Genomic DNA, 25771 nt, shown 5'->3' with positions numbered 1-25771 from the left:
CCAATAATATTATTTTTTGTTACTAATTAAATTTTAACTAATTTAAATATCTCATAAAAGACCTATTATTAATTTATTTGTATGTTGTATTATGTTAATTTTAAAATTTAATTTAACTATAAAAAGAATTATGTAAAAATAAAATACAGTAAGTTCTTATTTTTGTCTTATAAAACAAATTATGTTTGTTACATACATATTATGCATACGTTACAGAGTATATATATATATATATATATGTATATATATATATATATGTGTAAGTGATTCAGATATGAACAAAACTTTTTTTGTGTTGAATACAAATCAATGTTAGTAGATGTATTTACGCTGAGTGACAAGTAAGGACATCTACTCACGCTCGACATAGTTGTAGCCTCGTGGAAATTGTTTCTGTAGTTATTGTCACGATGTTCGAACACTTCGAACAAAGAGTGGCAGATATCTCTATCTGTCACTCAGTATAAAAACCAATGTCGCGGTTTATATTCACACAAAAAGAATCTTGTTCATTGAATCATTCTTATATGTTTATTTTTCTTAAGTTTGCCAATCTTACATTAAAACATTTATTATCATAAATTATATTATAATGAAAATTCTAAGTTATCCAGTTTCGTTTGTTGTACACTTTCCACGATTTTTCGGTTTTACCGTCTGTAAATATAAAATATTGTATGTTGAGAATATATTTTACTTCGTTCGCAATCGCACTGCCTTGTACTATAACTATATGTAAGATTTTTTATTATTTTGTATATTTTATAGGACAAAGATTGTTAAATGTATAAATATGTCCGGCAAATATATTTGTTGTTGCAAAATCTGTTAATGCTAGAATAACCGAGAACATTTAGAAGAATGGTTTTCTTTTTATGTTACGTATATATGGGATATATATGAAAGAAAAGAAAAAATTATCTTATCTAATTTTATCTTTTTTCCTCATAATTTATGAATTAATATCAATTTTTTTCTATAATTAATATAACTTAAAAGATTTAAGCAATAATGATAATAATAATAATAATAATGGCAATTTAAAAAATTGATAGAAACTATGTGACTTATTGAAAAACATTAAAACAACTAACTTAATCATTTTAAAATGAAAAATTTGTCTTCGAGACATTATCACTCTGATAGAAAGCTTGTTTTGTATTGTTACCGTGCATATATCCTTCATATAGTAAAATAAATACAATTGTTAAATAAAAAAAATGTTTTTATGAAGTATTTTACCTATTTCACATCGTTGCTCGTAATGCAATTTTCCTCGATTGCTATAAATAACGTTGTTCGTATCACAAATAGGATCGAATTCCAATGTCGTCTGTGACAATTAAGAATGCTATTGTAAATTCAACTTTAAATTTATTTTTTAAAAGTAAATGAAAAGTTAAAATTTATTTAATAAATAAACAATCTGTAATATGGTGTAATATGGACGAGTTACTTTTCAAAAGTAACTCTCCCAATCTTAGCGTTTAATTAATTATTTTTAGTATAAAAAAAAATTGCAATGTCATTACCAAATCGTTATTATAAAAAATAACGATAAAAATAGCGGTCTTACTTCCTATATTATTTGTTTTATTCATATTCTTTTTATTTACAATTACATCCGCATAATATCGTACGGCAAGCTTTCGTCAATCAATGATTCCATCCATCGACAGACGTTGTCGAGAGGCAACAAGATCGCAAGTTTACAGACCATCGACATATCGAGATGAGTATTTACAGGATCATTGTCATAACATAACTAAGTAAATAAATCGATCTGCCTTTCTGCAAATTGCAAGATCTAGTTGCATTTGAATTGAATTTAACTTGCATGTATTGGTATAATGAAGATCGATTGCGTGAAATTTTGAAATGTATTATTGGCAATCAGGCATGATGTAACGAGATCTAAACGTAAAACAGGTATATTCTTTATATTTTCGGCTGTTTTTGTGAATGATTTGATTCAATCGATTTTTTTGCGAAAAGAGATGTGATAGCAATGTCGACGATTTCAGATATCGTCTGCGTAAATTATCGATTATTTAGAGAAATCGCTCTGCCTTCTGCATTCCGACAGTACAAGCTTGGAATAGTTGGAATCATTTCGCTATAATTATCAGACCTGTGATCTATAAGGAGCAAAAATCTTGTCTAGACGATATATTTATTTATAATTTTATATACTTTATATGAGATACTTAGATATATTCTATCTATATGTTAACAATAATAACATTTAAATATCATAAAATACCATAACGTTAATTTTAAAATCATTCACAATATAAAGATCAAAATGAAAAAATCAATAAACTATTATTTTCTGTTATAAAGCACACAAATAAAGATATTTAATACATATAATATTATATATATTTATTACATTATATATATATGGTGTGTGTTCTGTTTATTTTTCTTACATTTGCTAATTTTGATTAAAACATTTATTATAATAATAATTGTATTACAATGAAAACTATAAGTTATTCAGTTGCAGTTTGTACAGTTTCCAGGATATTTTATCGTTACATCTGTAAACAAAAAGTATTGTATGTTGATTATTTTAATCACATTGTTTGCATTTTCTTACGTTCTGATTATATATAAGATTTTTCATCATTTTTTAATATTTTTTAGTACAAATATTATTAAATACTGGTAAATTAATATTTGTATTATTCATTAATACTGGACTCGAGAATATTTAGAAGAATGATTTTTCATCTTGTATGTAAAAAAGAAAATTCTTTTTATAATTTTAGTAATGTTTGTAATTTTAATTTGCATTGTAGTAACTATTAATTTAATTGTTTCAAAAATATAATTAATGTAACTTCAAAGATTTGAATGATAATAATAATAAAGACGGATTAAAAGAATTGACAAAAAGAATCTCTTTGTCTTGTTGGAAAACATTAAAACAACCAGTTTTAGTGATAAACTAAAAAAGTCTTTGAGATCATTGTTACACTAACAAAAAGTTTGTTACTACTGCATGTGTCTTTCATGTAAATAATAAATAACTTAAATATAATGAAATTTTAATAAAGTATCTTACTTTTTCCACAACATTGCGCGCATTTTAGTTGTGATCGATTCATGTAAGTAATTTTGTCCGTTCCACAAATAGGATCGTAAACCAATATTATCTGTCAAAGGAATGACATTATAGATTTGACATTAAACTTATATTTCAAAAAAAGATGTAAAAGATTTTTAATAAAAAATTATAGTTATACAAAGCATTCCTGCAAGCATTTATTGAATGGGTCATTAGAGTTGCAGGTTGGGGATGAATCATCCCTTTTCTCTCCATTAAATTGTCTATAAGCCATTGGACTGTTAGCATCCATTTGAACTATTTTCACTACGTTATCCAAATCCTATAATGTTTATCGAATTAAACTTTCGAATATTAGATTCCCGATTTTTTTTTCGAAAATATTACGAAAATATTACTTCCAAAAATACAAAATTATACGAAACACTTTACACGATATTGATTGATCAAAATATTAAAATAAATATTAAAATATGAATAGAGTGTATGCAAATTTTTCATTATAATATTTTTATTCATATGGAACATATAAAATAAGAATATCATTGTTATATATTAATTATTAAGCACTCAAACGATCTACAAACATTATGATATATCTGTATCATAGCTTATTGCGCTTAATATAGAACATGATTATATTTTTTGATATTATAACATATTCAAATGTCTTGTTGAATAGTTTAAATATTTATCCATATATCTCTTACAAGAGATCGCATAAAAGAATATTCACTTACTTGTTGAATCGCGCTGATAAGAAACGGCGATGCAACAACTAATAAAAAGAATTATACAATACAATGAAGATATTAGAATCAATTAACTAATGTATAAACAATTCACATTATGCATGAAATATTTGAAATAATATTTTGTATTTTCTTACTTAACAACAAGTAAAATAACATTTTGTTAAAGTTTGCCTAATCAAAGATCGTCAATTATCGATGTTATATACTATTTTATATGTCTAAGGTAATCTACTAACAGAAATTCGATGACTACTGTTGACAGTATTATGTTGCGCTTCCTTTTATGGAACTAGTTGCCAATTGGTGATTATATTCGTAATGCATGTAAGCGTATGATAAATAAAAAAAGTGCTAATATTATACTTATTGCACGCTAATTTTCAAACTTTATGTAACAGTGGAAGACCTTGAAATATTAAAAGGAATAATATGTGTAAAGAATAACAATATTTTAAAATTTTAAAAACATTTATGCAATGTTGACAGTTTTTTAATAGATAAAACTTTTTAACAGATAAACTTTAATAAAATGCTATTTTATTTGTTGAATAAAAAAGTTATTTCAAATAACTCGTGTTTCGTGATGCGAAATACTTGCTTATGTATCAATTCGCCAAATAGCTCGCCGCTCTCAGTGCGATTGACTCGCGATCTGTGGATCTGAATTCGATGTGAATTCGGATTCCACTTGTGTCCCGCATACACGATTTGTCACACTCGCCGTTCGACGTTAAACTCCAGATCTCCTCGAGTGTTGACAAACTAAAGAGTTGTAAAAGTGCAATTAAAAAGTCAAATTAAAAAAATTATCAATAAAAAACTTAAAGAAATTTGCCAACGAGAGCTTGTACCAGATGTTCAATGTGATAATAATGATTCATATTCACAAAAATATAATATAATATAGTATTATAAGTAACTTTTTTGGTAGTTTGAGTATTCGACGAGATACAACAGACGAAGATTACAGTCTTGACGAAAATTACAGCTTAACAATGTATTTTACACTTCTGACAACACTTATCAAATGAATTCAATTCTGTTCAATTTCTGAAGGACTATATTTTTTGCATTTTGAAGAGGACGTAATATTGATGTCTGTAATTATATATATATTTAATATTTATTATATAATATAATATTATATATAATTATATATATATATATATATAATTATTTTTATGAATACATGAATCATTATTATCACATTGAACACTTGGTGCAGGCTCTCATTAGCAAATTTCCTTAAGTTTTTTTTATTATTAAATTTAGAGCCTTTTTATTGTAAAATTATTATTATAAAAAGATTATATTCAACCATTAAAAACATTTCTATCGAAATGTATTTAAAAAATATATATCGTCTTACTAGTTACGACGAAGTTCTTTGTCCCGTGTAACCATAAAGATATTTCATTGTTCAATTCTGAATTATGAATAACTTTTTTTGTAATTGCAAGAATTAAATAATAAACAACACAACAGAGATATTAGTATCTCTATTATGTTGTTTATTATTTAATTCTTGCACACATTATACATATATTGGTCGTTATTAAAGTCTTTTAGTCTTATTGTCGTACATTTTACTGTGGCACAGTCTTGTTTCACAATAAAAATGGAGAGCAGTCATGCATGACATATTGACTCCTACGGACCTTTAGTAGGACAGATATATACCTTTAGGGAAAAACCTATTGATAAATGATAAAATGGCCAATAGTTATTTAACTAATAGTTAGTACTGTTGATAAATAGTTACTGTTGGTAAGTAGCAGGATTGGCAAGTAACGCGTTATTTGTAATGTAGTTACTACTGTTACAAGTTACTTTTTTCAGTAACGAATGGGTAACGTTACATTTTCTTTTGAGTAATGTTCATGGTAACGCAATTACATTTCTAGGGTAACGATTTCTACTAGTTATTTTTATCGTTACTTTATTTCTAACTACGTAAAAGTTTAATCGTAACTATAGCTCTACCATAAAAAACAGAGATAAAACATTAACTCTGATTGACTGTCTAAATTACGCGATCACAACGCTTTTTTTCATTGTATTCATACGTATAAACTAATTCAGGTATAATCTTTACAATATATTTAATTTCTTAAAATAAAATTTTTTCTGTGTTATATCTCACAAATTAAATATATGTATATAATACAGATTATAAACAACATTTTTTTATTATAGTATAATTTTACTCTTAGAGTATTCACAATGAATCATTCATATCTTGTTTCTTTTCTTCGAAATACTGCACCTGACTAAATAATTTTTTTCATTCTTTCCTTCTTTTTAAATATATAACTTCATAAATGTTTTTTAAAAATGTTAAAATATATATAAGAATCTATTTATAATTTTTGTATATTTGCAAAAATTATGGAAATTAACCTACACACAAATGATTTATTGTATATATGTACACAGTAAAGGAAAATTGTACATTAAAAGTTAAACGTATAATTTAAAAATATCTTATTAAAAATAATACAAAAAATAAATTTATTTAAATGTAAAAATTACAAAAAATGCAGTATTTATTATGTGATACGACAGCATCTATTTCATTTATGAAAATAACGTACAATTATTATAGACATATATTTTTTGGGTTTTATTTCTCTATTAAAAAATAGAATTTTTTTTACATTTACCGCAAAAATTTGCATGTAATATTCTATTGTGTCAAGAAAAAAGTAACAAAGAAGTAATTACTTGTTTTATTTTGAGTAATGATAACGGTAACGAGTTACTTTTGCATTTCAATAACAAATAACGGGAACGAGTTAATAGAGAATTTTTGCAATATCATTTATCTATAAATCTATGATGAATGCTAAGGTCAGGTTATCTTTTTCTTAACAATTACTTAAGAAAAGGATAACGTGACTTTAGCGTTCACTGTATATGAATTCACGTTATTGCAAAAACTCCTTATTTTTTAGAAAAAAGAACGGTCACAGTAATGAGTTATTTTTATGAGGTAACGTTGCCAATCCTGATAAATAATTACTATTGATGAATAGGTATTGTTGGTTACTATCAATCAATAAAAATTTAATTAGAAAGAAGAAACTATATATAAAATTTCTTGGTATACATACATATTGTTGTGTTTATTATTGTGCTAAAATATAAATTATAAAATACAAAAATATTTAAGATATGAAAGCGATATATGTATGAAAAAACGAGCAAGTAAAACATCGAAAAATTAAAGATAAAAAATGAAAATTAAAATTACATAACATGAAAACAGAATTAATATGTTCTTATCGTAACTCATAATATATTATTCCCTGATAGCAAGCTGACGTCAAAATGACGTAGCTTGCTACATGGGTTATTTTTGAAATTATATTTCTATCTGTTAACATTTTTAAACTATTTTTTAGCATATTGCTAGATATATATTAATTTTTTTAATGTCATTAAATGTATTATTTCAATATCAACTCCATATTGCACATATTTATACGTTTACTTGCAATATTAATAAACTATTGGAATCTCAATAGTAACTATTGGAGTCTCAATAATATGCCTAGTGGAGTTTCAATAGAATGTTTTCAATAGTAATTGGAACATCACCAATAGTAACTATTGAACCTGAAAAGTTTTTTTTTGTAATAAGGAAACATTAAGATCTACAGTTACGTTAATGGAAAAATTAGGAAAATTGTGTATTTTTTGGAGGAAATAAAAACAATGTTAAAATTAATAATGAACCCAATAAATATAATTATGAATACAATAATAGAACTCCCGAAATTCAGTAATAAGAAATTAATTATAATTGCCAAGCAAATAATAATTCAATAGGCTAACATTGCAACATAAAAATTACCATAAAAAGTATACACTGTTAAAAAGTATACAGTGTTAAAAAAAAGAAATTTGTTTTCGTTACATGTAAAAAAAAATTTCAAGCAAATTTCAAGCCAGTACGTTAAAAATATTTAATATTGTCAATAAAAATGAAATAAGTAACTTTACTTCGTAAAATTTTATGAAAAGTACATTAAATTTCATGTACAAATACACAAATATATTTTTCAGTTGCAGATACATAAAATTTAATTTATCATATAATTGAATTTAATCTGTGTAACTTAAAAGTACATTAAATTTCATGATATTTTTAGCAGTGTACATTACAATGTATAAATATTTTTCTTACGTTTACTAATATTTCATCAAAATATTTATTATCGGATTATATTATATAATGCAAATCGTTTGTTATCCAGTTCGGTCCTATGAACAGGTTCCATTATGCAGTAACGATACTTCTGTAAATATAAATTATTACGTGTTAAACATTGTAAGGCGCTCATAATTGATTATACTACTTTGTACTGTAATTATGCATAGAAGTTTTTATTATTTTATATAGTTTATAGAACAAAAATTGTTAAATGTATAAATATATATGTTCAGTAAATATCTACTTTTGTTATTGCAAAATTTATTAAATTTATTACTACAACAATCGAGAATTGGAAAGAATTATTTTTCTTCTATCTTATTGATATAAAAAGAAAAAACTTCCCTATCTAGATTTAGATAAGACTTTTTTCCTTTATGTATATACAAAAAAATATATAAATATAAATATGATATAAATATAAATATAATAGTATACCTTTATATATTCAATTTACAATATAAATATATTTAATATAATTTCAAGGATGTAAGCACTAAGCAATAATAATGATAAAGATAAATTAAAAGAACTAATAAAAACAATCTAATTGTAAGATAAATATCAATTAGTGGATGGCCCAATTATTAAGCAAAATGACAAAAATTAAATATTAATTAATTATTTTGAACATTAATTTTAATGATATATGACTCTAAACATATTCATCCTTATTAAATTTATAAATAACGAATTTATTTAGAGTTGTATATATTACTAGAAGCTTAATATTTAAAATTTTTGTTGTTGCTCAAATAATTCTTTTATATCTATTAACTGTTCATTAATTAGTACATTTACTTTACATGTTTAAAAATGTTAAATAACTAGCTTGACTATTCTAGCATTAAAATGAAAATTTGTTTGAGATTGTTGTATCTTATCTTTGAAATCATAATCATGGTGATAAAAAATTATATTGTAACTACGCATATATCTTTCACAAAATAAAAACAATTGTTAAATATTTTAAAATTTTTATGAAGCACACTCACTTTTTCCACAATGTCTCATGCATTGTAGTTCACTTTTATTAATGTATGATACACCATCCGTTCCACAAACAGGATTGCAGTCGTTTCTATTCATCTGTGAATAAGAATGATATTGAGAGAATGATATAAAGAGAAAGAGAGAGAGAGAGAGAGAGAGAGAGAGAGAGATTCAATTATTCAGATTACTTTTAAAATTTATTTAACAAAATTCTCTCTTAAATTAAACATTGTTTTGAATAAAGTTACGGCAATTTTAGTAAGAAAAGAATTATAATTACAGGACAGTTTTTCATGCAATCGGTATTTCTATCTTCAGGTATAACACAATCAGCGTTTGTGGATAATACAGTTGTTTCTTGCTTTCCATTGGATTTGAAAGCCACTGGCTCTTGAGCCGTCTCCACAGGTATGTTATCCAAATTCTGTGATATACACATACATTTATCAAATAATTTCAAGATTCTCTTATTAGATCCTCGACACTTTTTTAGAAAATATAGAAATATTATTATCAATAAAACTATATACAGATAAATTTACGATATTGATTTCAGAATATTAAACTATAAACAAGTATAAGAGTGCGATCATCTCTTGTTTTAATCTCTCTCACAAAGCGTGTAAAATAAAAATATTATCGTTACATACAGAAAATCCAAATTGTTAAGAATTAATCGATTCGCAAACGATCATGATGTGTTTGTAACATCACTTAATTATTGTGCTTACAATTAGTACAAGTCACAATAATACTTCTTGACAACATATGCAAATGTCTAAAATCATTTAAATATTTTCTCCTACAAAAGAGCATATTAAAGAATGTTTACTTACTTGTGGAAACGCGGTAATGACAAACGGCGATGCAGCAACTGTAAGAATTATTCAATATGATTGAGATATTAGCTAATTGATATAAAAATAACACTTCGCATCAAATACAAAATATTTAAAATCGTTTTCTTACTCAATATTAAATAAAACAACATTTTGTTAAAATTAGTTTGTTGAAAGATCAGCAATCAACGTTATATTATGTCCAAGATGTTCAAGATGATATACTGAATATAAATTCGATGATGTACTATTTGGCAGCATTCGTTGCGCTTGCTTTTATATAAAACCGGTTGTCTACCAACGGTTCTGTTTACAATATAAGAGGGGATTAGCAAGTAATGCGTCTTGTTTGTAACGTCATTACTGCTACAAGTTAATTTTTCGGGTATTGATTTGATTGATTAATGATTGGGTAACGATGTTACATTTTTAAGGTAATAGTAATGATTTCACTAGTTTTAGTAATTTTATTTCTATTTATGTAAAAGTTTTAATTGTAATTAGAGCATATGTACATATGTATAGGTACATGCATATACACATTTATTTTGTGTGTGTGTGTGTGTGTGTGTGTGTGTGTGTGTGTGTGTGTGTGTGCGCATGCGTGCGAGCGTGTATGTATGTGCGCGCGCGCGCGCGCGTGTGTGTGTGTGTGTGTGTGTGGATTGGTTGTTATTTGAACAACTTTTAAATTTAATCGCGATACTCTCTAAAGTGATTCAATATTTTAAAGAAATAACATCGTATTTTTTTCAGATTTTTTGAATAATTTTAACTCGTGCCACCGGGACACAGCGGAACCTTTATGAATAAAATTCGGTCCACGGACGCTCTAATCTTCTTAATCAATTTTAAAGTTTCTTTTTTATTTGTTCGAAATTAAATGAGCTCTTTTTGTATAAACTTTGATTACGTCCAAAGTAAAAATTACCGATCCAACGAAGTAAGAAAAGTCAAAACACGATAACGAATATTGGATCGGAAATCTTTTATTTAAATCATAATCAAAATTTATGTAGAATAAGCTTATAGCTCACTCAACTTCGAACAAATTAAAAAAAAAAACTTTAAAGTTGGTTAAGAATTAAAACGTCGAATTTTTCCGCTCATAAGGAAAAAGCTATGTACGACGTTTTAAAATTTAATATTGCTTTTAAATGGTTTTTTTAAATATAGTCTTTTTACAACTGATAGCTATCAATGTTTCTATAAATAAATTTCATGAAAATAAAATTTTCAAAGGAAATTGGCAGTGTTACAAGGGTTCGCGTATTACGATGATAATTGACAACTGTTTGAATAAAAAATACATAAGTAAATACAATAAATTATTTATTGCGTCGAATATTATAAGATTAAATTTTAAAAAATGTTTTGAATTTCTCATATAATCTCATATAATCTCATATAATTAAAAAATTCTGTAAGTTATATAAGTTAAGTTTCTTGTTGAAGCAGTTCAAGTAAAGTGTTTACATTTGGATATATTTTTTGATATTTTCCGATAACGTAGATAATTGTTTTTTACTTTCGTCGTAAGTTAATTTGTAGTTTAATCTGTCACAATAATCAGTTTGATATCTCTTTTCGCGACGTGATTGACAACACTCAACTTTTTTATGGATTACTATCATGAGAAAAATAAAAATCGAAACGTAAATCCAATGGATGTAATAGAAGGAAGGGAGAGTAATAGAAGCGTAAACGAAACTTTAACATTTTAATGTTTCAATTTTCATCTCCTAGAAGTTTGCGCTTCTGTTTCTCTCTCATTACATTCGACTTACGCTTGATTTTTATTTTCATTAGTACAATTGTAAGCCGACTTTAATAATTTTTATCAGAATTCTACTTAGATATCATATTGATAATGCCTTCCTTAATATCTGATAAGTAGAATTCTGATAAAAATTATTAAGTCACCTTGCAATCAATAATCAAATTAAGAATTGTCATTGATGCTGCGGAAAGAATATTAAACTAATTATTGAAATAAGAAAATAAAAAAATGTATTATCCAAGTTATCGGCGAATATAAAAATTATATCCATATGTAAATAAAAATACTTTACTTAAGCTGTTTCAACAAGAAACTTAATTTGTATATTTACAGACTTTTTGAGATTAAATATATGAGAAATTCGAAAAATTAAATTTAATCTTATAATATTCATTGCAATAAATAAATTATTATTCATTATTACGTATTTTTTATTTAGACAGTTGTCAGTTATCGCAATACGTATTCTTGTAACGCTGCTAATTTCTTTTGAAAATTTTATTTTCATTTTATTTTATTTTTTACAGAAACATTGATAACAGTTGTAAAAAGTGTATATTTAAACAAATTACCATTTAAAAGCGACATCAAATTTCAAGGCCTCGCATTTCCTTTCATTCGTAAGAAAAAATTCGCGCAATGTTCTAACCAATTTTAAAGTTTTTTTTAAATTTACTCGAAATCGAGTGAGTTATAAACTCGTATGACGTAAATTTTTATTACAGTTCATATAAAAAATTCAATATTCGTTATCGGATAATTTCAATTTTTTTTGTTCATTGACAATTTTTACTTTGAACCGTAATAAAATTTACGCAAAATGAGCTTTTAGAACATTTAATTTCGAGTAAATTAAAAAAAAATGTTTGTGATGACAAATTTTTGATCCATCATATTTAATAACCTTATAAACCTTGCTTACTAAAAAAATCATCACGCAATTCTTTCTTTTTCTTCAAAAACATTTTTGGCACAAAATATTTTCCTTGATGTAACTACGCAAAGATTAACCCGGTGAAAAAAAATATATAGCAATAAAAAAGTATATTTTAAAGATATAACTTCAAGATGGTTTAAACGAAAGATAAAAAAAATTTACTTGATCGCTAACAAAAGAATCACAAATATGTCAAAAAAATGTTAATTTTAACATTTTTAATCTCACTTTTCTCAAAAACCTAATGTGATAGAGCAATTTCATTACAGAATTCATGTTCAGCACGCAAAAAATACGAAAATGATACTTTTATGCAAACAACAGAAACCACGTCGGCTGTAAATGATAACAACAATAACATTAAAATATAATAAGTAAATATTCAAATAATGGTATTAATTCCTAATTTAATGTAATGTAAATGTTATATTTTAATATTAATATATGTATAGTAAAAATATATTTTAATGTATATACAATGCATAAATTTAATATAAATATGTATAAATATGTATAAATGTAGTAAGTAGTTTTTACATAACGTAATAACAATTACAAGTTAAAAATGCATACATTTAAAATTTAATGGAATATATCCAACATTACTAACACATGAAGTTTGCTAAATAAACACTGTTGTCTGTAACACGTCGATTTTATGATTGTATAAAAATAATAAAGCAAAGAGATAGAATAAAATAACGTTACACAATTTTTTATCAGCATTTAAAAAATCGCAATTATCTTCACTTATATGTCATATTTATTAATCACATGGAAACAATATTATGTATTCGTGTAATATTGTACGGCGAACTTTTTGGCAATCAAGTGTTGTTGAGAGTCGAAAGAAGAATAAGACCAAGTTTACAGAACATCGACGTAACATCGGGATGAGTATTTACAAGATCAGTGCCACAACATGTAAGTGTATAAATAGATCTGCCTTTCTGCAAATTGCAAGATCTAGCTGCATTTAAATTGAATTTAACTTGTACGTGCTAATATAGTAAAGGCTATTATTCCTATGTAGAACTTTGGTACGTATTATTATCATACTTGAACGTGACATTATCAAGATTAGATGTAAAGCAAATATTCATTGTATTTTCTATGAGCAAGCCGATTCGCTTTGTTAATAGATTACAGTTTTTTTAGTGCGAAGGGAGATGACGCAGCTTGGATGATTTTATATGCAGAGTCGATTATAGAGATTATTTGACTGCTCTGCCTACTGCATTTCGAATACAATCGATCTTAGAATTAATTCGATTCGAGTTACAAAATGAAGTCTAAAAAAAAACCAAAATTTTGTTTATACAATAATTTATATTACAAATAGTTGTACAAACGTTGGCTACAAAATTTTAAGACTGAAAGTATAATCGGCTCATGATTCAAATAATAAGCGGAAATATGAGTTATATTAAATTCACAGTTAAAATTCACAGTTATATTAAATTCACAATTATTATTAGACATAAAGATCCGCGCGATTATCGAAAATATTCACTTATTTTACATTATACATATTGGTCGCTTAAGTTAAAATCGCTTTAATTAAAATCTTTTAGTCTTATATTGTACATTTTACTGTGGCAAGCTTATTTCAGTAAAAATGAAGAGCGAGTTAATACGTCAACTATGACATACTGACTGCTGCGGAACCTTTAGTAAGACGGATGTACATACATAAATCATCAAAGAAACATTGAGATTTATAGCATTAATGGAAAAATTAGGAAAGTTGTGTATTTTTTTGGAGGAAAAAGAATATTAATAATGAATTCAATAAATATAATAATGAATACAATAATAAAACTTCCGAAATTCAATAATAACAAATTAATACAGGATATTACAATTGCCAAACGAATAACAATTCAATAGGCCTAACATTGTGAGGCCTAACATGAAAATTGCCATACTAAAATGTATACATTATAATGTATAAATATTTTTCTTACATTTATCAATATTTTATTAAAATATTTATTACCGTAAATTGTATTGCATAATGTAAATCATTTGTTATCCAGTTCGATTTGTTGAACAGCGTCCATAATAATTTAATTCCACGTCTGTAAATATAAATTATTACGTGTTGAGTATTGTAATGTAAATTTGTAATTACACTACTTTATACTATAATTATGCAAAGAAGTTTTTATTATTTTACATAGTTTATAGGACAAAGATTGTATAGAAACAAAGATTGTAAATATATATGCTCGGTAAATATCTACTTTTACTATTGCAAAATTTATTAATGCTAGAATAATCGAGAATATTGAAAAGAATTGCCTTTCTTCTATCTTATTGAAAGAAAAAATTTTCCTATCTAGATTTAGATAAGAAAATCTTTCCTTTTTTCTTAATGTATATACAAAAAAATTTATAAATATAAATATAATAATAAATATAATACAATAGTGTACATTAATATATTCAATTTACAAATATATTTAATATAACTTCAAGGACGCAAGCACTAAGTAATAATAAATAATAAAGATAAATTAAAAGAATTGATAAAAGCAATCTAATTGTAAGATAAATATCAGTTAATGGACATGGCCTAATTATTAAGCAAAATGACAAAAATTAAATATTAATTAATTATTTCAAACATTAATTTTAATGATATATATGACTCTATTCATCCTTATTAAATTTATAAATAACGAATTTATTTAAAGTTGTACATATTATTTTCGATGCTTAATATTTAAAATTTTTGTTGTTGTGTCCAATAATTGAGTTACTAACTGTTCATTAACTAGTATATTTAATAATAGTATATTTACATATTAAAAAATATTAAATAATTAGCTTGATTGTTTTAGCATTAAAGTGAAAATATGTTTGAGATTATTGTTCTTTGAAATTATTGTCACGTTAATAAAGAAGTTTTAGATTTAGATAACTACGTATATATATTTGTCATGTAATAAAATAAATATCGTTAAATATCAAAATTTTTATGAAGCATCTCACCTCTCCCACAATTTTTCGCGCAATCCAGGCTTCCTGGATTAGTGTAATCAGCATTGTCCGTACCACAAACAGGATTGTATTCACTCGTCACCTAAGAATATGATATTTTATTATACAGAAAAAGAGAAAGAGAGAGAGAGAGATCAATATTATTTTTCAAAAGTAGATGTAAAATTTATTTAACAAAATTCTCTGTTAAATTAAAAATTGTTTGAAATAAAGTTATCTTGATTTTAGTGAGAAAAGAATTATAATTACCGGACAGTTTATTTTGCATGCGTTATATATATTGTTAAGTATAGAAGAGGTAGTTGTTGTGGATGTTGAAGTAATTTCTTGTCTTCCATTGGATTCAGAAGCCACTGGACCGTCAAAAGTGAAGTCATCTACTTGAGCTATCTCCATAGGTGCATTATTCTGTGATATACACATACATTTATCAAATTTTACATTTCAAATATTACAATAGAATATTCGACACTTTTTTAAAAAATACTGAAATATTATTTTCAACAAAATTATACAAGATAACTGAGATAACTTTATGATATTCGTTTCAGAATTTAAAAATTAAATATTAAAATATAAACAAATAGGAGTGCGATCATCTCTTGTTTTAATCTCTTTATTCATAGAGCATAAAATAAAGATATTATCGTTACATAAAAGAAATCCTAATTATTAAAAATTAATTGACTCACAAATGTCATGTGTCTGTGTCATCACTTAATTATTGTGCTTACAATTAGTACAAAGATTATACTTCTTGACAGCGTATACAAATATCTAAAATCATTTAAATATTCTTCCCTATAACAGAGCATTTATTAAAGAATGTTTACTTACTTGTGGAAACGCAGTAATGACAAACGGCGATGCAGCAACTGAGAATTATTCAATATGATTGAAATATTAGTGCTAATTGATGTATAAGAACTTAGTACGCTATGTACAAAATATTTAGAATAGTTTTCTTACTCAATAAATAAAACAACATTTTGTTAAAATTAGTTTGATAAAAGATCAGCAATCGACGTTGTATGATGTCCAAGATGTCCAAGATGATATTCTGCATATACCTTCAATGATGTACTGTTTGGCAGTATTAGTTGCGCTTGCTTTTATACAGAACCGGTTGCCAACCAACGGTTCTGTCTACAATGCATGCAAATATAAGGAATTCCCCAATATAATGATATATTATTCGCTGTATAGTATAATTTTCAAACTTTTTCGAAAATAAAAGATTAAAAATAGTGAAAATTATCATTAAAAAATAAAAATATCTTTACAATATAAAAATATCTTTACAATATAAAAGATATTTTAAAATTAAAAAAAAAACATGCGATGCTGTTATTCAAATTCTTTTTCTAACAAAAAGTTGAAACAATAATGTTAGAATATTGAATAAGAATTTATCCGTACACTTAACAAAAAAAACTTTTAAGAATTTGTCGTAGCTTATTCAAATTGTCTCATTTCAACAAGTGAGCATTCATTTGTTATTTATTCTTATTGCACACACACATATACAAGAATGTTAGTAATATTCTATCGATTAATTATTATCTTTTCAGTCGCGTTATTAGTAATTACAATAGAATTGTGCAGTATCTCGCAGTATTTTAAAACCATAAAAAATTAAGAGTTGTAGTTTCTATGCTGACATATGTGTGCGTGTATATTGTTGTAATTAATTAATAGTAAATAAATAATCGACGCAATAATATTAAAATATAATAAATAAATGTTCATATAATGGAGTTCATATAATTAATTAGTTCCCTAATTTAATGTAATATAAATGTTACATTTTAATTTAATATAATTATAGAAATATACTTTAATGTATAACGTATAAACTTAATATAAGTATATAAATATTCATAAGCCGTAATTTTTACATAACGTAACAGCAATTACAAATTAAAAATATATATACATTTAAAATGTAATGAGATACATCAAACGTTACGTTAATACATAAAGTTTGCGACATGTTGATATTACCAGAAATTAACGATTTGCGATTGTATATCAGAAATGTTCTCTAATTGTACGTATAAGTCTGTAACATTTCAAATATGACAGTTTTATCATTTGTTTATACGAACAAAAAATAATAAAAGGCAAAAAGATAAAATGTTTTACGTTAAAAATTAACATTTATCTTTACCTGTATGTCATGTTTATCGATCATATGGAAGTGATGGCGGACCATATGGTATTCAATTACTGCTCAGCTGGCTATATGGTTCACAAGCTCTGATCACTCTTATCTCAAGTTCTTAAAAAATATTGAGCGTATTAGATAATTTACTCATCGAAATAAGAAATTATAAACGATTCAATAATCAAATAGAAGTAATGAAGAGAAGTTTTATAGAAATTTATGTTAAGAAAGTTTAAGTAAATTTAATGTAATAACGAAAAAAGAACAATAATATATAGGAGTAATGTAATATTTACGTGGATTGCAATTTTTCGCGCAATTAAATCTTCCTATATTCCAATAGGTTACGTTGTCGGTGCCGCATACTGGGTTGTATTCAGCAGTCGCGATACATGGACAATTATTATTAGTATTGTTATTAATATTGTTATTATTATTAGTATTATTATTATTTATTGTCCTTTGCGTGGTGCTATTCGCTTCATCATTATTATCAAATATTATGGCGTCATCAATAACATTGCTCGACCAGTCTCTTTGCGGGAATGCCAAGGCGACCAACCAAATCAGAGTCAATACTTGCACAACTATCGAATAAAACGACATGTCAAACGTACATATGCACATTTTTTAACGCGGACAAATTTAGAAATCTCGAAGAATATCAAATAAGAGCTTAAGAAATATCTCTCGGTTTTTTTCTTTAAATATTTGAAGACTTAACAAAATATCAGAAATGCGTTTCTCAAATTCAAACGTATCCATGAAAAGAGAATAAATTTTTGTTATCTTGTAGATTTAAAAAAAGTAATCAAGAGCTACATTTTTTGTTACTCACGTGCAAAAATATATTTCATGATTGTATCCGTGCGATATCGAATCCAATCTGTTCAAGAACGAATAGAAATTAAAGGAAAGCTTCTTAATAATACTCGAAAGAATAACCAAATGACTGTCTTTAGTAAGCTGCTTTTCAATTTATATTAGTTGTCCACTCTTATCTGATGTTTCCGACTTGTTTCCTTATACAGGAAAAAAACCAGTAAGAGACAAGCGGTTGGGGATATCCACATTGCGTACATGTTTGTTGCATTAACAGTGATTTCACGCATATAATGACCAAGTCATTTATGGAGCGTTTATTTCGTACAAATTGCTATCAAAATAAATTGGAATTTTTGTTTATTTCGGATCCTCAGTCAACACTATTATAGCTAACTTATATATTTAATCACATAATGCGCATGAAATCATTGCAAATTATTGCAATTTAATTACAGCACAATCTATCATTAAACTGCATAATTTTGAATAATCTGGTTTGCTGTCACACGATAAATGACAACTTCGCAACTATAATTTTATTTCACAGAAATAAGAGATAAAATAACAGCGTTTTCACAGTGAAAAATGCATTATCCTGTTTTTATCATTATATCTATATAACATCCAGACAAGAGCCATTAGTCTTGAAAATTATACATAATTATGAACAAATCGTTTATCTCTTTTTCACACACGTTCACAGAGATATTGATTTCCTGTTCGTACTTCCTACATCATCCTCATGCACGAGTGAGTTCTTCTTTAAGAATCTAACATACGTCAGCTCTCTCGAGCATGACGTATGTTAGAACTGAGGAAAGCTATGAGATTATCATACTTGTATTTATACAATTATTTTACAATTTTTCAAAAATGAAATCTCGATGAACTATGGGTCAATAAAACAAGTCTGTAATACATGCAAAGTGAAGTTGATTTTAGGTGCGTTTGAACGCTATTAGTGCTATTTGTGTTATCTTTATCGATCTCATTAAACGTAAAACAAGGATAGCTTGACACAAAAAGCTAATAGGCGTCTCCTTGAACGCATCCATTAATAGTCCGTTTTTCATATTCGGAAAAGATTCAAATCGTCTTCTAAAAAAATGTAAAATTGTGTGCAGTGCGTGTGTGAAAAAAAAGATAAATAAATTGTGCATGTTATGTTTATATAAAATTTCAAGGTTATTTAAAACAAAAATCTTGTAGTTTAATATAATATATATATATTTTGTCGAACTGGATTTCGTTTCTGATAAAAAATTATGAGTTGTAGCAGAATTGTAGGAATCATCTGCATATTCACATTTCTATTATAACAAATAAATATTGATTTAGAATCATATTTTTAATGGACAAATTAGAAAAATCTCTTGAAGTAAAACAGAAAATTGTTCAAAGAATTCATCATTTCTTAAGTTTTATTTTAGACATTTTGAGATGCTGTAAGATTAATGGCATCAAAGGTGATACTTTTAGAATTATTTTTGATTACACGCGTGTCCCAGTTACCGCTAAATATTCCTGAAATTCGTAAAATGTTTCCAAAATCCCAAAATAATATTGCAAGAATATCCCAAAATATTTCAGAATGTAAGAGCAATATTTAAATAAATGTTAAATATTTCATTCACATATTACATATTGTTCTATATTCCGCAAAATTATAATTTTCCAAGAAATTCCAAAGCCTGCGGTCCCTGAATTAATTTTTAAACAAAATTGTATTGTCAAAAATACATTTCATTTACTTTCACTTTGGAGTCCAATTTTAGTGACTCACTTCGTACAAGCGAATTGCTACGCTCTTTGTGTGTTTTTTCCCATGTGATTCTTATTTATTATGTGAAAATACAATTTAATTAGCATGCATTGTAGATCAGGTCACATATTAAGATTGGATATATAATATACAGTTTGCGCTTGCTAATAGAAAAGGATTTTACACGTTTACGCATAATTTTTATTTATAGCAATATTAATCAACCATATATAGAGCTTTTACCATGTATGGAGCTGCAATTTGATTCACGTTCAATGTTCTTGAAATCATTTATCTTTGTTGGTGAGAAACAAAAACAAATAATACAAGAAAGTGTAAATCAGATCGCAGCTTCATATAGCAAATCATACAGTACAAGTTTCTATGTTATATTTAGTATTATTATTATATAAAATATAGCATATTACATATAGAAGATATTATCTATAAACATACAACACAGACCTCCAAGGTATGTCCTAAGGATGTCCAGAAGATGTCTCTGTGTTCTATGAATGTTCTAAAGATATTTCCAGGATATCTTTCGGATAAAGTATGCTACAATATATGACATTGGCTGCGTTCAACAGAAACGTTTATTTTGCAATTGTTGAAAGTTTTTTCGCGCTGATTGGCTTATGCATTTAGATCAAGAGGAATGATCCGATTTCAGCAGAGAATCATAAAACGGTTGCAAAACTGTTGTGTTCTGTTGAACGCAATCATTGACTTGGGTTGCGTTCCGTTTCACGCATGACGCGCTTGCTGCATTTATTCTTGTTATTCACCGAATTAAACAGCCCATGTTTGGAGATAAGAAAAAAACGATACATAGAAATCAAGTCTGAGAGACTCATGTGGACTCATGTGGACGAGCCGATCGGTGCCAATATGGCGCGGCCCGATACGCGCTGATGCGCGCGACCTGCATTCGAACGTATCTAAGTACTGGGCGAGACTGTCGCTGTTGACGCTGTTGTCGCTGTTCGATAAGCCGGGCGTGAACGTGAACGCGCAGGAAACGTCAAGCATACAACCGAGATGTCGAGGAACGACGGCAAGAAGGACACCTCAGCGTCCGCATTCCGTAAGATCGACGTAGACCAATACAGCGACAACAATTTCAAAGAGGAGGATGCGGACGGCGGCGTAGGTGCGCCCACCGGTCCGGACGAGAACGAGATTTTGACACTTCTTAGCCAATATCCTTTTGCAATATTTTAACATTCCGCAGAATCTTTACTTTTCAACAATTCCATCATGAGATTTTTCTTAACACAATTATCAAGGGTAAGAACGCGGAGGCTCTAATATCGGTATTAAAGTCCGCACCGTTGGAGTGTAAGAATCAGCAAGTAAAGGTAACCTCAAACTGTGAGACGGTGATTCACCTTTTGTGAAGCGACTTGTGATTTGCTAAATGGAATGGCATCGTGTACTTGAAAATTACATAAATTAATTGTGGAACAGTCACTATTCTAATGTAAATCGATTTAAATTTTGTGACTAAGAATTTCTTGAGATCCACAATTAAAGGAGCATGTTATATTTTATTAATGAAAATTACTTCGTAATTTGCTTTTGTTTTTATTTTATGATTTATATATGATTCTCTAAGAAGACCACTTGCAAATTTCAATATAGATGTTAGAGTTCATATACGATTTATGAAAAAATATGTAGTTTCAAGCTTGATAATCCAGCATGTTCCTGATGGGTGTGTTCAGTGAACATAACAGTTGAGTGCTCAGTAATTATTGCCTGTGATTGAAGTAGACTTTTTAGATCTATGAATAAATAAATCAAGAATATCTTAATTGCAAGCTGAATACACCCAATATTATCTCACAGTATTATGTGTATTTTATTGAATATAAATTTCTATATATATATACATATAAGCAAGTACATGAAACATTTTTCTATTTGCAGGACAGTGCACGAAACTTAACACAAAAGGTGCTTTTAAGTATAAAGTCAAATCAAGTGGACGATTGTTTAGCACAATTAGATCGTGACTTAATAGATGTTCTAATGAAGTATATTTATCGAGGTTTTGAAATCCCGACAGAAGGTAGCAGTAGTCACTTGTTACTTTGGCATGAAAAGGTATTTAATATAAGTGGTGTCGGCTGCATTGTCCGTGTATTCTCTGACAGCAAACGGGCTTGAAGAGTTTTGTACATTTTGCAGTAACATGTTCATTATCATAATTACCATTAATTCTTACTGTTATTCATCGTCATTGTTAATGCGACGAGGATGTAGATAGGCAAGCCATTCACAATTTTCCATATGGGAAATACAACAAATTTGTGTACATTTGTTATCAATAAAGTAATTTTTATTTCTTGTACATTTGGAGCAGTAAATTCCTTTCTGTCATACTTCTACCGTTCTGTCCTTATTTCATTCTAAAGAGTATAAACAGATCGTTGAAAATTATTTAAATGAGGATTCAATTTTCCTAAATGTATTTTTCATCCTGAATTTTAAACTAAACACTATTACAATGAATTTCAATGTTACCTCCAGATTTGTATAAATTTTACTTAAATTTTATACTCTTTAGAGTTCTGAGATAAAAGGAAACAATATATATATATATATGATATATTATTTTTATACAACAATAAGGTCGTTTTCATGTTTTTAAACATTTCTTGTATATACAATACTATTATTGATACCATTATAATAAGAATTGACGATTAATATGACATTTGAGTTGGCACAAAATAAAAGTATAAATATATAATTTGTTGAATAATATACCCCAACATCTTTATTATTTTATATATATCTATATATCAATTTTTTTTTATAACAAAATTTTATTTATAACAAAAACTATAATGTAATCGATTAACGACAACATAATGACGTTAAATCCTTTATACCGGATATTTAGGTTCTATCATTGCTTGTATAATAGAATATGTGAGATTAGGATGTTATGCTGATTGTAATATTAATGTTTAGCTGACTCTCGTGATATTATCACATACAACACTGGAAATTCATTGTAAAACTGTTTACTCACATTTATCCTTTACTGTGAGCATAATCATATTTGTTTGATGTATCAGGTACAGTGCACTCACAAATACTGCATTTGCTCTGTAAAAAATATAAATTTTGTTTAATTAAAATATAAATATAATATAAATAATACTCTTCATTTGCTACAACGACATGACACAACTAAAAAGAAAACAAAATTTTCTAGAAAATAAATTCCAATGTTCTGAATCATTTTGTAATAATTTTGAAATCTATAATCTTGGTGTAATAACTTAAAGAGTAACTGTAATAACTTAAAGAGTAAAAGTATATTCTTTCTCTTTGTTCTTTATATTTCCATTCTTTCTCTGCAAGCGATTAAAAAAAAAATGATAATTTTTAATTATGTCATTATTGTAGCGAATATTTTTCTAATTTTTGGCATTATTATTTTTGTTGATTGGTCATTTTGACACTGTGTACTTACTGCCCCTCCTTGAAGTACTCCTTTAATGTATTACTGAACCTTTTGCTAAACTTTACAAATTCTCTTTTACGTTGATCTAAGGCTTGTTTACCAGCTGAACCAGGTATAAATGCAGTAACTTCATTCACAGCATCTAAAAGTTTTTTTATTGCACTCGCAATTTCTCTGAAAGCATAATTGATAGAGCTATATAATTCTATATAAAAATTATAGATATAAAATATGTTATACAAACTTGATTGTCTCTAGAAAAGTCTTCCTGTCTGTAATTTCATCGGGAATTCTGCTAAGTATTCTCTTCAAAGAAATCGATTTACGATTCAATTCTTGGAATGCATCTTCTGAGCGTGCTGAGCGATACTCCACAGCTATAATCAAAGGCAAAACGCATCTGCTTATTTTCAATAATAATAATCAGATGTAGATAGTATAGTGCTACGATAATATTATGTACAAACACAAAGATAATTTATATAAATAAAAGATAAATAAAATATAAATAAAAGACATATTACCATCGTAATCAGAAGCAGTGCCTTGTAACCGTAAGACACTTTCATTCATATCAAGATTTAGCTCTGCTCTGCGTATTATACCCATAATTAAATCATATGTAATTCCAGGATGCGAACTCTCGGCTTTTGAGAGAGCCGCACGCAGAGTCTGTGCCGCCATAACATTTTGCCTTTCCAGCTGTAAAAATTTAACATGTTTATTATTTGACAGACATTTATAACAAGAGGTTCTATATCTAATGATGTAAAATCAAAGATATAATACAAAATAGAATTCACAAGATACAATTACCCACAATTTTTTTTTCAAGTCCACTTATTCTTTTACCATTAAAAGATAATTATTCTGTACAAGACGTTGAACAAGACGAAAATTAAAATATTATTTATAAAAAAGATACAAACGGGAGAAAACACATTCAGATGATACAATCTTGATAAGAATCTTGATCAAACTTTATCAAAAAGTGCAAAGCCCAATACAAGAAACAATTCACTATACAATTGCGCACAATTTTTTCCATTTATTCTTTCACATTTAAAGATAACTATTCATTGTCAATATAAGACGTTAAATGTAAATGGAAATATTTATGGGAAAGACATGATTGTTTTGGGAAAGATATTCAACCGATACCTTGGTTAATATTGGCCTTAATATGACGGGAAGAACCAGTGATGTAACCGGGATCTCATCGCCCATTGTCATCCTTCACCGTGTATGTTGTTGTTCAAGACGCCGAGAATGAAAACAATTTGGTCGTGGATTCAAGACGAGGCGCAAAGTCGAGGCTGTTTTACAAGATACGGTCACGACGGAAGAATTGTTTACACGCAATCACGATTCAACTAGCATTTAACTTTTCCTCTATGACAGCTGTCACAATAGACGCTAGACACGCGGAAACGAGGTTACCCGGCGCTGCCAACATTACCCGAATGACTCGAAAGTTGTCGTGGCCTCGCGTCGTCATTGGTCACCACAGTAAATAGCAACACTTGCTCATTAGTATAGCTTTTCTTTCTTCCTCTTTCTCTTAATTCCTAATAACGGTGTAACCATTTCGTTTTAACTTGCTACTTATAGATTAATCGACGATTAATTCAACCGTGTCTGAATTGCTCGAAGCAAAATTTCTAATTACATAATTTCTTATTACATATCTATACTAAAGAGAAACTTTATCTCGACATTTTACATATATAGGATCGTCGAAATCGTCCGGCTAGAAATTAAATTCTTTTTTAAATTAAAGAAAATTAAAAAGAGAGAGAGAGAGAGAGAGAGAGAGAGAGAGAGAGAGAGAGGAGGAGAGAGAATAGTAGTAGTAGTAGTAGAAGAAGTAATAATAAAAGTAAAAAGAAAAGTAAGTTAAGTTTAAATTTAAAATTAAACGTAACGTACGTAACGTA

At 27.1% G+C, this 25771-nt stretch overlaps 4 protein-coding genes across 4 annotated transcripts; 1 reads left to right on the top strand and 3 right to left on the bottom strand.

Annotated features, from left to right (window-relative positions):
• Positions 1–9022: 9022 nt before the first annotated feature.
• LOC105619676 lies at positions 9023–10028 on the bottom strand. Its single transcript, XM_012201195.1, has 4 exons — positions 10007–10028; positions 9874–9911; positions 9318–9461; positions 9023–9133 (listed from the first exon to the last, which is right to left on the bottom strand). The coding sequence occupies exons 1-4, from the start codon at positions 10026–10028 to the stop codon at positions 9023–9025; spliced, it is 315 nt and encodes a 104-aa protein (XP_012056585.1).
• Positions 10029–14624: 4596 nt separating this feature from the next.
• On the bottom strand, positions 14625–18372 carry LOC105619675. Its single transcript, XM_012201194.1, has 6 exons — positions 18233–18372; positions 16569–16669; positions 16437–16474; positions 15849–16007; positions 15591–15681; positions 14625–14674 (listed from the first exon to the last, which is right to left on the bottom strand). Exons 1-6 carry the CDS (start codon positions 18370–18372, stop codon positions 14625–14627), a joined length of 579 nt encoding a protein of 192 aa, XP_012056584.1.
• Positions 18373–21394: 3022 nt separating this feature from the next.
• On the top strand, positions 21395–22525 carry LOC105619510 (actin-related protein 2/3 complex subunit 5). Its single transcript, XM_012201028.1, has 3 exons — positions 21395–21565; positions 21643–21714; positions 22286–22525. Exons 1-3 carry the CDS (start codon positions 21395–21397, stop codon positions 22523–22525), a joined length of 483 nt encoding a protein of 160 aa, XP_012056418.1.
• An 863-nt stretch (positions 22526–23388) lies between these two features.
• Positions 23389–25067, bottom strand: LOC105619509 (programmed cell death protein 10). The gene is made up of 5 exons (XM_012201027.1): positions 24996–25067; positions 24359–24536; positions 24079–24211; positions 23844–24008; positions 23389–23473 (listed from the first exon to the last, which is right to left on the bottom strand). Exons 1-5 carry the CDS (start codon positions 25065–25067, stop codon positions 23389–23391), a joined length of 633 nt encoding a protein of 210 aa, XP_012056417.1.
• Positions 25068–25771: the final 704 nt, after the last annotated feature.

The sequence above is a fragment of the Atta cephalotes genome (genome assembly GCF_000143395.1).
Source record: "Atta cephalotes unplaced genomic scaffold scaffold00022, whole genome shotgun sequence".
Taxonomy (NCBI): Eukaryota; Metazoa; Arthropoda; class Insecta; order Hymenoptera; family Formicidae; genus Atta; species Atta cephalotes.
Note: the sequence above shows the minus strand (reverse complement) of the source record. Positions and strands in the feature narration are given on the sequence as shown.

Coding starts and splice junctions, on each gene's coding strand:
- LOC105619676 (XM_012201195.1), bottom strand. CDS start 10,028: ATGTTGTTTTATTTAATATTGA. Junction 9,912..10,006: donor GTTGTTTTATTTAATATTGA/GTAAGAAAACGA, acceptor TAATTCTTACAG/TTGCTGCATCGCCGTTTGTC. Junction 9,462..9,873: donor TCATTACCGCGTTTCCACAA/GTAAGTAAACAT, acceptor TGTATATCACAG/AATTTGGATAACATACCTGT.
- LOC105619675 (XM_012201194.1), bottom strand. CDS start 18,372: ATGTCGTTTTATTCGATAGTTGTGCAAGTATTGACTCTGATTTGGTTG. Junction 16,670..18,232: donor GATGAAGCGAATAGCACCAC/GCAAAGGACAAT, acceptor ACATCATTGAAG/GTATATGCAGAATATCATCT. Junction 15,682..15,848: donor CATGCAAAATAAACTGTCCG/GTAATTATAATT, acceptor TCATATTCTTAG/GTGACGAGTGAATACAATCC.
- LOC105619510 (XM_012201028.1), top strand. CDS start 21,395: ATGTCGAGGAACGACGGCAAGAAGGACACCTCAGCGTCCGCATTCCGT. Junction 21,566..21,642: donor TTCTTAGCCAATATCCTTTT/GCAATATTTTAA, acceptor ACAATTATCAAG/GGTAAGAACGCGGAGGCTCT. Junction 21,715..22,285: donor GTAAGAATCAGCAAGTAAAG/GTAACCTCAAAC, acceptor TTCTATTTGCAG/GACAGTGCACGAAACTTAAC.
- LOC105619509 (XM_012201027.1), bottom strand. CDS start 25,067: ATGACAATGGGCGATGAGATCCCGGTTACATCACTGGTTCTTCCCGTC. Junction 24,537..24,995: donor TAAGGCCAATATTAACCAAG/GTATCGGTTGAA, acceptor AAATTTTTACAG/CTGGAAAGGCAAAATGTTAT. Junction 24,009..24,078: donor ACTTTTCTAGAGACAATCAA/GTTTGTATAACA, acceptor TTATGCTTTCAG/AGAAATTGCGAGTGCAATAA.